General features: G+C 34.0%; 1 protein-coding gene across 1 annotated transcript in view; it reads right to left on the bottom strand.

Annotated features, from left to right (window-relative positions):
* LOC145593571 (uncharacterized) overlaps positions 1–12,162 on the bottom strand; it is a 28,082-nt gene that overhangs the window by 10,053 nt on the left and 5,867 nt on the right. The window contains exons 5-10 of the mRNA XM_081649840.1: positions 9,877–10,020; positions 9,370–9,474; positions 9,163–9,288; positions 6,553–6,750; positions 3,013–3,119; positions 2,762–2,924 (exon numbers count right to left, since the gene is read on the bottom strand). Coding sequence (XP_081505966.1) covers positions 2,762–2,924; positions 3,013–3,119; positions 6,553–6,750; positions 9,163–9,288; positions 9,370–9,474; positions 9,877–10,020 — 843 coding nt within the window. The remainder of the gene's footprint in view (positions 1–2,761; positions 2,925–3,012; positions 3,120–6,552; positions 6,751–9,162; positions 9,289–9,369; positions 9,475–9,876; positions 10,021–12,162) is intronic.

Here is a 12,162-nt window from a genome sequence, read left to right on the forward strand (position 1 = left end):
AGTATGTAAGAAACAACAGCTTAAGTGCTCCACTGGTCCTCACCAACTCAAGGGCAATAACGGGTTTTTCTGCTAACATGTTAAGAACTGTTCACCAACTTTAACCAATTTGGTTAAGGTAGCTTTTTCTTTGATCAAATATTAGTTTCCGATATCTTATACCAACTTTACTTCTCAATGCATGCATCATTTTATATTTCAAGATTGGCATCGCACACCATTATTTTTATTATATATTTGCAAAGATATTTAAAGTTGATATTTTGGAATTATACATTTATTTAAAGTAATCTATACTATATATTAAAAGGCGTTCCTTTTAAAGGAACGGTGCCACGTGGCACACTTCAAAGTATGTGTGCCTATGTCACAATGCCACGTCATCAACCAACGTATATGCACAATGTAAGTTAGCCACTTCATTTAACAAAATAAAATATGCTTTCAACAAGATTCGAACCCATAACCTCCAATATATATTGGTAATACTTTTACCATCTCAACCAACTATTATTAATGTTTCAAGTTTCACATAATATTATAATATTTCTTTCATTTATTAAGTAAATTAGAGGTAATATAATTCATTTATTTTTCACAAGATTAAAATATAAATGCATATGATGTAAGAAAAAAAAAAAGTGACATCCAAGGCAATGCCCGAACCACTACAAACACTAACAACACAAATAGTCCAACATAATTGTTGAATTAAAGCAAGAAGTGCACTAATTAGCAACCCAAGGCATCGCCCGGGATACATACTAGTTTACAAATTAAAATAATGACATTTAGTATCACATATAGTAATAAAATGTGGTAAAAGTTAAAACTTTCAAAATGATGCATGTAATGAGAAATGGAGGAAATACAAAGTTAGTAAATTGAAACATGGTAATATTTTAAAGCTATCACCTATTCTTGCAATATAAAATTAAACACATACGACAACAGGCGTGTTGTTTGGATTAGAATGACCAATCCAGTAAATGTTTTGGAACATTTCAAGTCATTAAACAAGCTTTTGGAGCCAAAAAGAACCTAAATTTTGTGGCAGTCAGATATTCAGCAATTTTATGGGTAATTTGACAGCAGAAAAATAATAGGTACTCTGTAAATGGGTGTCTAGTTAAGTGTCAGAGAGAATTTAGACTCTCTCTCGCCTCATGCTCATGGAGAACACCTAGCTTCACTGAATTTCTCTTCTATCTTAATTTTTCTTGACCTGGTTTTTCAAAGTTTCTTTTCTATTTCTTTGGGATCATACATGATGACCGGGCGGTTTTGTATATCCTATTTGGAAGAATACGAAATAATGAGTTTCACCTAAACCCACAAAAAAAAAAAAAAAAAAAAAAAAAAAAAAAAAAAAAAACCCTTTTATTAAACATTGAAATGCAGTTCAAAGAACCCATTAAGTTATCAAAAAAAAATATATTAATTTAAGAAAAAAGCCTTGTTTTCTCCAAAATCCATCCCCCCCCCCCCCCCCCCCCCCAAATAAAAAAAATTTAATACCCACCTGTGAATTTAGACATATTAGAACTGATGTGAAGGTTAGTGGGCACAGAAGGGGCCAATATCAACTCATGTGCTAAAGAAAAAGCAACTGGTGTATTTCTTAAATTGAATAATTCATCAATACCCTACAAGAAGGCATCATATTCATAAAAAATAATAATAATAATAATTAAAAAAAAAAATCAATACTATATACTAAATGACACACCAACAATGACACGTGTCATCTGCTGGTGTGTCCTTAGTTATTTTTCTTTTTTTTAATAAAAAAATCTACTTATTAATTAGGAAAATTTGTCATAAACAACCTTTTAAAGTGCCCACTTTACTTAAAACAACCTTTTAAATTTTTTTTTGCAACTTCAGACCACATTATAAAAATTTTTTATCAAAGACAACCAAGTGCTACTTTCCGGCCTTGATTCTATTTTCCCCGATGTTGACCACTAGTGTGCAACGCACATGACCTCATGTATTGCTTAATACACCAATTTTCCCTCCAATTCACTCGTACTAAAAGAGGGATGAAAGAGAAGCAGGGGTTTTGATAGGAGTTAATTGGAGGGAAAAGGGGTGTATTAAGCAATATAGGAGGTCACGTGACTCGCACACTCGTGGTCAATGTAAGGAAAAATAGAGTCGAAACCGGAAAGTAACATTTGGTTGTCTTTGATAAAAAAAATTTATAATGTGGTCTGAAATTGCAAAAAAAAATTTAAAAGGTTGTTTTAAATAAAGTAGACACTTTAAAAGGTTGTTTCTGACAAATTTTCCTATTAATTAAGTAAGCAAATCATTCAAAATATATATTTTTTTTATACATATTCCATATTAATGTGGTAATTATTAGTATATTAAAATAAAAATATTTCACAAATCTTTCTAAAAAAAGGTTAGTCAGCTATAAACCAAAAATTATATACTTTAAATTGCAACAAGAAAAAAGATTGATCGATTTTTTTTGTCTACTTTTATTTATTTGTGTATTGTAAGCGACAACTAAAAAATACAAATATAAAAATTAACCTATCACATACTTTTATTATCCCTCGACGATTCATTTATAATTATATTAATTTCAATCAACAATCTATAACTATAGATCACCGTGCATGGCACGGAATCTAACCTAGTAAATAAATAAAAAAGAGTGAATTATAACAATGCATGTCTGTGTACCCTTTTTCTTTAGGGAGGGGGTTAGGCTAAAATGATGGAGGGATAGGTACAACTGAAATACCATTGTCACAAGACGAGTATTGGTGCCAGGGACGATGACATCCATTTCAGATAGAGCCTGAACAAGAGCGGCCCAGTCCCCATTCACAATATGAATTATGGAACCAAGCATTGCCAGCTGATGTTTCCGTTCCATTTGACACATGAGTCCAAAATCAAGAAACCTGACAATGAGACAGCAAAAATATATATCTTACTATTGATGTAAAAAAACATAAAGTTCATTTCTTGCCTTGGAATATACAAGAGTACCCTATCTGCCCAGTACTTATGTAACGCAAATTCCCAGGATGTGGATCAGCATGCATAAATCCTGTCTCAAGAAGTTGAACAAGTGATGCTTCTACACCTTTGTTCACCTGGATGAATTGATAATAGATCTTTTTAATACAACAATACGGACATAGACAACTTTCAAAGATGTTTAATTCCAAAGGTTACTCATAAAATTTGGATTAGATGGACTTGAATAAAAGTCTAACAGTAATATTTAAACATAACGAATTGGCATACAGACTTTGAGTTTAGAATATTAGGGGAATCAGTTGCTTTGCTATTTAACAGGTATGTCTGCTTATATCTGGCATCCCGTATCCCACGCACGAGAAAGGTCTTCTGTGATTGCTCCTGTGGCAATCTCCAGCAAATTTGGCATACAAATTGGCATCCCGTATCCCACACACGAGATGATGGGATCATACTGTGATTGCTCCTGTGGCAATCTCCAGCAAATCCAGAATCTGTAACTATAGCATTTGTGACCACATTGATTCACAATGTTTCATGTTTTAAGGTAAAGAATATTTTACTCTTAATCAAAAGTCAAAACCAGATTGGAGTATCAATTATCACAAGCACTTTCTAACATACACAACAAAAGATCCAAAAACTAACAGAACCCAAACATTCCAAGAAAACGCCAAAAGTTAGTAAAATAAAAGCTAATCAAAAGAATTCTATATTTATAGTCTATAAAAAGCTCAGCAAGAAAACTGATGTTAGAAATTACAATCACTCCTCTGAAATCATAGGATTCACAAGCTATCATCGAATAGGTTTTGTCCCTATATGTGCAGCAAACTTAACATAAGAATCTTGAAGGTGTCCATAAGAGTAGTATGACAAACCCACTCCATCCCAACAAACCTAAAACCACAAAATTGACACTGTCAAAACTCATCAGAATTTATACACAGCAGCGGTATGCACAAGTAGTTTAGTTGTGCAGATGATTCAAAGCAGCTCCATAAACCAGTGTAACAGGGTATGCAATACATTCTAGCATATGCAATGCACACAGAAAAGTACATCTAACAAGGTGCCTTTAACTAATTAAAAGTCTTCTGCTGAAGACATACTCATCGGCTCATCCATACATTTTAAATCTTGTTTCACCTGGGGATGGGAAAACATTTTTGGTACCGTCGACATTTAGTATATGAGGCATTAGACTTGCAAATACAGTACACATAATCAGGGCTTGAAGGTTTAAAGTTTCCAATAAAGTGATTATTTTAGAAACTTAGCATGGGTAAAATAATCTGCCACCTAAACTAAACACGAAAAGAGACAAACAGATTATCCACCAAAGCAAGAATTAGATCGTTACTTCAAATATAGATAACTTGGAAGACATATTCCAAATGAGGGGAAAAATACTTAAAATTAGGTCCCAAAGCTGCAAACTCAGACCAGTGTACAGAAAGACTGTGACCTCCTTCAAGACTTACCAAATATTTAAGAAGTGGAATGCTAGGCATTAGCATGGTTTCCAGCAGTATAAATGGCAGAAAAACAGAAGAAATAGGCTGATTATATTCATTAGATGAGAATTACACTAAATTGGATGATAATTCCACTTTCGAGAGGCTCACTGTCTCCCAATACAAAACCACACAATGTTCAACCTGATCCTCTACCCTCCTAATGTGGCCTATTTATAGAAATTCCCTCTTAACAAATCTCTAGCTTATTCCCCAAACTACTACTAAGAGCAACTCCAAAAGCAAGCTAATTGCCATGCCACCTAGTATTGCAAAGCTATTCTTCCTTCTAGCTAATTTATACCACAATGGTTAAGCTAATTAGCATTTAGATTTTTCAGCTTTATTTTTTAAATAATTAATATTTTATTAGAGACAATTAATTTCTAAGCTAATTAGCTTAACTAAGCTAATTTGCTTGGCATTAGCTTGGCCAAGCTAATAGTTAAACTATCCTCCAATGGTTTGGCTATTAGCTTGAAAATAATTAAAATTGCAAGCTAGTCCCTAAAAGCAACCATTGGAGTTGCTCTAATAGGCTATGACTAACATACCCTTCCCCTAATACTGATTCCTTGCTTGGAAGCACGAGGGACATTGTTTTCTCTGGGTGCACAAGAGAAGACTATGATACAAACAGAAAAAGAAAAATAACCATGTGATGTGCATCAACGTTATCTAATCAGATGATATATAAAGGGAAATTCTACCTGCTAGCCTTCAGGAAACTAAAAATCGTTATAGAATGGAAAAATTCATTAGAGTGTTCTGATTTCATTAACCGACTTACCTAAGCTTTAATGAGCTAAAACCTAAACGAATCTAATAAAAAGACTGACCTAACCCCTATTAATTATTCCCTCCCAAACAATCTCCACCGGCACAGACCCACTACCACCTACCCCAACCTAGCCAAACCTCAAACCCCCACTCGAAACCACCCCACCTGGCCACCCGAAATCAAACCACCCCACCCCACCCCTCCCCAATCCCAACCCCACTCAGAACCAAACCCTTAACACCTAAAACTACCAAACCCACTTGAGAAGGCTGGTGTAGGAGGAGAGAGAGGAAGGCAAGAGGGAAAGCAGATGAGGGGGAAGGGGTTGCGGGTCCTAGCTAGTGCGGTAATTGATGGTGGGTTTAGGTGGCTGCTAGGTATGGGTTTAAGAAGGCAGCATGGTGGTTTTCGGTGGCTGCTATGTGTATGTTGGGTCGGCGGACAAAAAGGGGTGGATGGATGGTGTTTGTTGTTGGGTTAAAGAGAGAAGGAGACAGTTTAACTAGTAGGGTAAGTTGGTAAAGTTATGAAATTTAATCAAAGATTAACCATAAAACAACATAAGTTGACCATAAAACATCAATAAGGGCACTTTGATGATAAATGCAAACACAGAGGGTCACTAGATATCATTTGCCAAAAAAAAAAAAAAAAAAAAAAAAAAAAAAAAAAAAAATAGAATTCTTGTTTCCTTAAGGCCACCATGTACTATTTCCCAAATATAAATAAATAAATAAATAAATAAACCTCTCAACACCCTTATAACTACATTTGTTACACTAGAAATTACTATTAAACCACAAACATATTTCATGGGAATTTACAAGCTAGCATCTCATACATGATTTTCCAAACATATCCTTCTTACAAGTTACCAATAGATAGACACCAATTTATTTTCCCCTCAATGTAAACCCAACAAATCCAGCAAATTAGCAAAATATAAAGTTAAATATCTTCGATACAATAAGTCAATAACTGAAATTTTAACTTGAAAACCACAAAACCTCCCCCTAGTCCTGCAAATTGATTTTAACCCTCCATGTTAAAGCAACTACCATTCTAAAAAGCTTCTAAAGTAAAGCATATCTCCAGAAAACATACAGCACCAGCTCCAAACCCTTAGATGAATGGATTCATAGAGTTCATAATGTATGTAGCTGTATGATGTAAAACATAATTATGCAGAAAAGCACACTCAAAAAGAATAGATCCCGTTAACAGTCTTAGAAATCAAGTAAATCTTACCAAATCAAGAAGATGTTGCTTCGCTTCAACCGCCTGTCTCTCTGATGATGCAGAACTATTATCTTTAGCTCTTGTACAAGCTAAGAGTAAATCATTTGGATTGTCACCAGCCACCCATTCCATAGTCAGCACTTTTTTTCTTGTGAATTGAGGATAAACTTTAGGCACGCGAATGAATGGGAAGGATGAATGAGCCTCCTGGTTGATTATACAATGATAGAGTTAAGATTCACCACACATATTATGTTAAATCAATAATAATTACATTATAGATCCTTTAAGACGAGGTTAAATCGATAATAATCGAGTTTAACAATCCTAAGGATCAAGTGATCATTGTTGAAAACACGGAATAATGGAAGCAATAGTGAAAAAAGAAAGGCTAATACTTGGTCGAAAATGGATTACTTAGTTGTATCTTCTTAGTACCAAAACTTAAGAGATGAAAGTAGAGTCCAAGAGCTTTCCGTCAATAAGACCTAAACCCAATTTGAGCGAGAAATTGAGCATTAGAAGTTAATTTGTCCAGGCTAAGCCAGAACTACTTTGGAGTTTGCTCGAACTTTTTACCAAAAGAAAATCAAAAATTAAGTCTCGTGAAGGTTCCCTCAACTACCCATGATTCACCCCAAACATTTAGGTGGTCAAAGTTAATTATTAGCCTTTGAATTTTGTACTTTACAGACAATTTTTATATTATTTTAAGCTTAACCTAGTAGGTCTTATTGTTTCCATATATAACGAGCAGAGTAACACTTGAAATGAAACTTTAGCCTACTTGGAACTTTGAATAAGATTTTTGGCTCTCCTCTATAGGCCCGTTCAGCGATTACAGATGTGGCACTAGTTAGCGGTTGGACAAAATAAAAGTGTTGGCAAGGTAGCAGTTAGTGGTAGAGGTAAGAGTATTGTTTCTCAAACGTTGAATATATTAGCGATTCAAATGTAGCAAGTAGCACTTATCAAACTTTGATTACTTTAAACTATATGTATGAATTTTATTGTACATTAATATTTCAACTGCTAAATTTATCAAACACTCATAATATCAACCATTACTTTGGTAGCTAACCTCTATCCACTAGTAATCACTACTAATTGACAATTGCATGCTACTCAAACAGCTACTACCCATTACTCAACAACTAAATGCTACCCATTACTGCTAGTTTTGCCAAATAAGACCATAATCTCAGTGACTATCATAAATTTTTGTGATTTATTTTTTATCTAGTCAAAACTTTGTGTGAAGACAAGATTAATACCCTTGATTTATTAATCTTGGTGGTTAGTGTACCAAGTTAAAACCTTTGTTGTTGTTCTACTTCTTTCCCACACAATATAACAAATTCTAGCCAATTTGCAACTTAGAGTTTAACTTGAGTTTAAAACATACTAGCAAATCCTAACAATATATAGTGGCCTTATGTAGAATTTTATATATTTTAGAGTGTCATAGGATCCAACGCAATGTCAAGGCACGACACCAAATCCAAATCCAAGTCTAAGCAATAGGCGCTTATAAGATACAAAATTATAGTAGTAAAACAAAAAATTAAACGATAGAATAGTTTCAGTTGTATGTATGTTAAACCTCGATAGCTAACACTCATCAATTTCATAAACTCCAAAATCTGATTTTATTAATAATACATATATATGTGGCCACTAGGCACTACAACCCTAGAAATTAAGATACCTAGTAGAACATGATATGATTTACATGCTTAAGTGTCCTAGATTAAGTAAAACTGTATCCTAAAAACAAATCTAAAGATTATAAAATCCTAATATGCTTGAAAGTTGAAACATGAAAAAAAAAAAAAAAAACCCCAATTTAATGGTAAACACATGTATGTCCGAATCCAGACCAAAATTACAATAAGTTCAAAAGAACCACCAATGCTATTGCCTCACATTATATCTATAAAATACTGTAAGATAAAAGATAACAACCATCCCAAACAATGGAGCACCTTTGTCACAATCTTGTAGGCACTAGTAAAAAGGCTAATGAGACAGCAAACACTTACTTTGGAAAACCAGTTTTTGTCACACAAGTCTCACCTAAGAATTGAAAGAATCCTTGTCCAAAACCCTCACTCTTAGGGTTATGATCACTCTATGATGCGGAAAAATAAAATAAAACAAACAAAAAAAAAAAAAAAAAAAAAAAAAAAAAAAAAAAAAAACCTATTACAATTTGAATTCTTTGTAATGGAAGTATAATAATCTAAAATAACCTCCCCTCCCCCACTCATAACATTTTGCTAATCTTCTCGTGGATTTATCTTCCTTTTAACTAACCAATCACTAAATTCAATACCAAATAAAATAACCTATCTTGGATGGAAACTTCAGCTTCCATCCAGATGTATGGAGGTTTCTATAGCTTAAATCAAGAAAAATACAAATTCTACCAAAATCTATATCATTATGAGTCTAATAATCAGATCCCAAATCGAAGGATTTGGTGTCTTTTTATCTTTCTACCGAGGTCGCAAAAAAATGGAGAACAAAAGACAAACATATGGCTAACATCTAAATACACTGCAAGGGGAGTAGAAAACATAAAAAAAAAAAAAAAAAAAAATAGGAATAGAAGAATACCAAGAATCGGGATGCATTTGCAGCTTCCAATCTATAGTCCAACTCTCCCATTAAGCCTTTTCCAAGCTCATCAGCATACAAGCGAATATCATTTTTCCTTTTGGCAATCTTTTTTAAAAGACCAAGCTGAAATAACCTAAAATATCGAAATTTAGACTCCTTTAGAGAAATCAGTCAAACATATTAGAAAAAAAGGTCAGCACGAACCCCAAGACGAAGGATGTATATATCTCGGGCAACTACATGATGTAAATTTGGTCGCTGAATTTTGATAGCCACAGCATAGCCTTCATATGTTGTTCCTTTGTAGACCTGTTGCACCAAAAAGCATGTGAACAAAGACTCAATCAACATAAAATAACAGCAACGCAGAAATTGTCAATCCCACAAAGCAGTCTCACAAAAGAGCAGAAACCATGCATTGTTCTGGTAAATTTTCTCAGCAATTAAACGTGTATTCAGAGAGGATTATGATCCTTATACCCATGTTTAAAACATTCAAAGACTATGCAAAGACAAATCCTATTAAAACCATCACCTTGATCAAACTGGTATGAATATAACTAACCAATGCATCAATTTTGAGGATAAAAGACCAAAATTATTAGAGTATAACATCAACTTGTGATCTTCTGAATAATTTTAGTACTTAACTCCTCCAAATGAGATTTTTACTTTTAAAATAGGCTTGCCTACTGAAAACTGGAAATGTACCTGACCAAAAGAAGCTGCACCAACAGGTTCATCAGATATATGACTAAAAAATCTTTCCACGGGAGCTCCTAATTCATCCTCGACAATTTTCATTGCAATAGCTCTAGGGAAAGGAGGGATTTGATCATGAAGCTCAGATAGCGCCTGCATTGACAGTTTATACAAAACAAAAAATTGGGAAGAGAAGTACAACAAAAACGAAAACAATTTGAAAAGGAAAAATCAGGTTAATTCCCATATGCATAAACCAAAATCAATGAATTTACTGTTGGATTCATATAGATTGGGTATTCCACATTGGTGCTCACTAAAAAGATTCCAATTTGGGTCCTCTGCATAACCCCATTAATATCTTATAAAAGAAGCTAACATGAGTATTGTGACATTTGGACTTGTGAAATCCCTTTACCTTGGTAAACTTTATTAAGGTTTTGTTCTCCTCAATCCATTTTCACTTATTACAAGTCTAAGAAATTCAGAAAAGATAAGGGTTAATAAACTTAGATAAGTTAAGATAAAATTATATAATGGTTAAAAAGTTCAAATAAAATAAGATAAGAATTGATAAGTTCATGTAAGACAATATACGGGTTAAGAAATTCTATAAAGGCCTAATAACACCTTATATAAGGCCTAATAAGGTAGATTAAAGTCCAATTAGAAAATATAATACTTCCTCCTTTCTTTTATAGTCGCAACATAAGAAACTCTACATTATTCACACTCATCATCAGACAGTCTTCAGTGATTTATACGTGAAGAAAAACAAAGTCATATGGGGTCCTATTAGATTTGTCTCGGTGTATGCTTTTAAAACATTAACTTTCTATAATTTACAGTCAAGTATAATCATAGATATAAATAGCATAAAATGTGCATCGACAGGAGTGAATACCCAAACATTGCAATCAAAAAGGAAAAATTAATTTTAATAATTCCAACTTTTGACCGATTTTCTTTAAATAATCCTAACTTTTGATTATCTTGAAATAATCCAACTTATATAGGTATCTCCTTATAGTAATCCGAACTTTTAATTTCGTTAAACATATTAGTCCCAAAAGAGATCAGCAAAAGCAACAAAAATAACACTTTGGATTATTTTAGGAAGATACCTATATAAGTTGGGATTATTAAAGAATTATAATCAAAAGTTGAGATTATTTACTGAAAATCGGTTAAAATTGGGATTATTGATATTATACTTCGCCTATTCTTTAATACTTGATTTATAGTCCCATACTCTTATGACACACATTTTGAGGAACATATTAGATTAGATATACAAAAAATTTTAAGAACAAAAAAAATGATGGCCAATAAAAGGGTTGAATTAAGGCTTTATGGTATTAACTTATACTTCCACCATTTTTTTATACCTACAACACACCTTCGTAGCACGTTATTTGAGGAAGTGATTAGACTAGGTAAACAAACAAATTAAGCTATAATAATTAAACAGTAGCAACATATCACCTTTGCCGGAAATAATTAGACTAGGAAATTTTGCATTAAACCATCTTTTATAACCATGTGTTTGCAAGAAACCAGTTTATAAAAAAAATTTCGCAAAAACACACCTTAATTTGAATTTTTTTTGCAAGGACACACCTTTTGCCGGAAAATAGACTTTGACCTTGTATTTGACTCGACCACGTGCCTCGCACGTGACACCCTAAAACCACTAACCGTCCCTTTTCAGGCGACCAACCAATTTCCCCACCCACGGCGACCACCTCCATACCCTAGCGCCGATGATCTTGCTCCTTTCCCCCAAACCACGAATTCTCTCTCCTCCTCTTCCACCTAACCACCAAAACTTCCTTCACTCTCACCACTAGAACCCCAAGATCCACCACCACCCACTTTCCTAAAGCGCCGCCCACGAATTCTCTCTCCTCTTCTTCCACCTAAAGCACCACCGTTCGATTTATTGACCCGGACCCAAACTCCGTCGTTCGTCAACCACAATGGATGTTGCACTTCATGAAGGTTCGGGATTGGGCTTGGGAATTGGGTTTAGGGCTTGAGGGTTGAGTTAAGGACGGGAATGGGGAAAGGGAGGGGATGCGATCGCCGGCGACATGAAGTGGGTGGTTGGGGAAAGGGGAGGGTTAGCGGTTTTAGGACGTCACGTGCGAGCCACATGGTCGGGTCAACCCCCAAAATACAAGGTCAAAGTCTATTTTTCGGCCAAAGGTGTTGCCTTGCAAAAAAAATTTAGATTAAGGTGTGTTTTTGCAAAAAAAAAAAAAAAAAAAAAAAAAAAAAAATTATAAGGTGCGT

The sequence above is a fragment of the Chenopodium album genome, chromosome 19, assembly GCF_948465745.1.
Source record: "Chenopodium album chromosome 19, dcCheAlbu1.1, whole genome shotgun sequence".
Lineage (NCBI taxonomy): Eukaryota > Viridiplantae > Streptophyta > Magnoliopsida > Caryophyllales > Amaranthaceae > Chenopodium > Chenopodium album.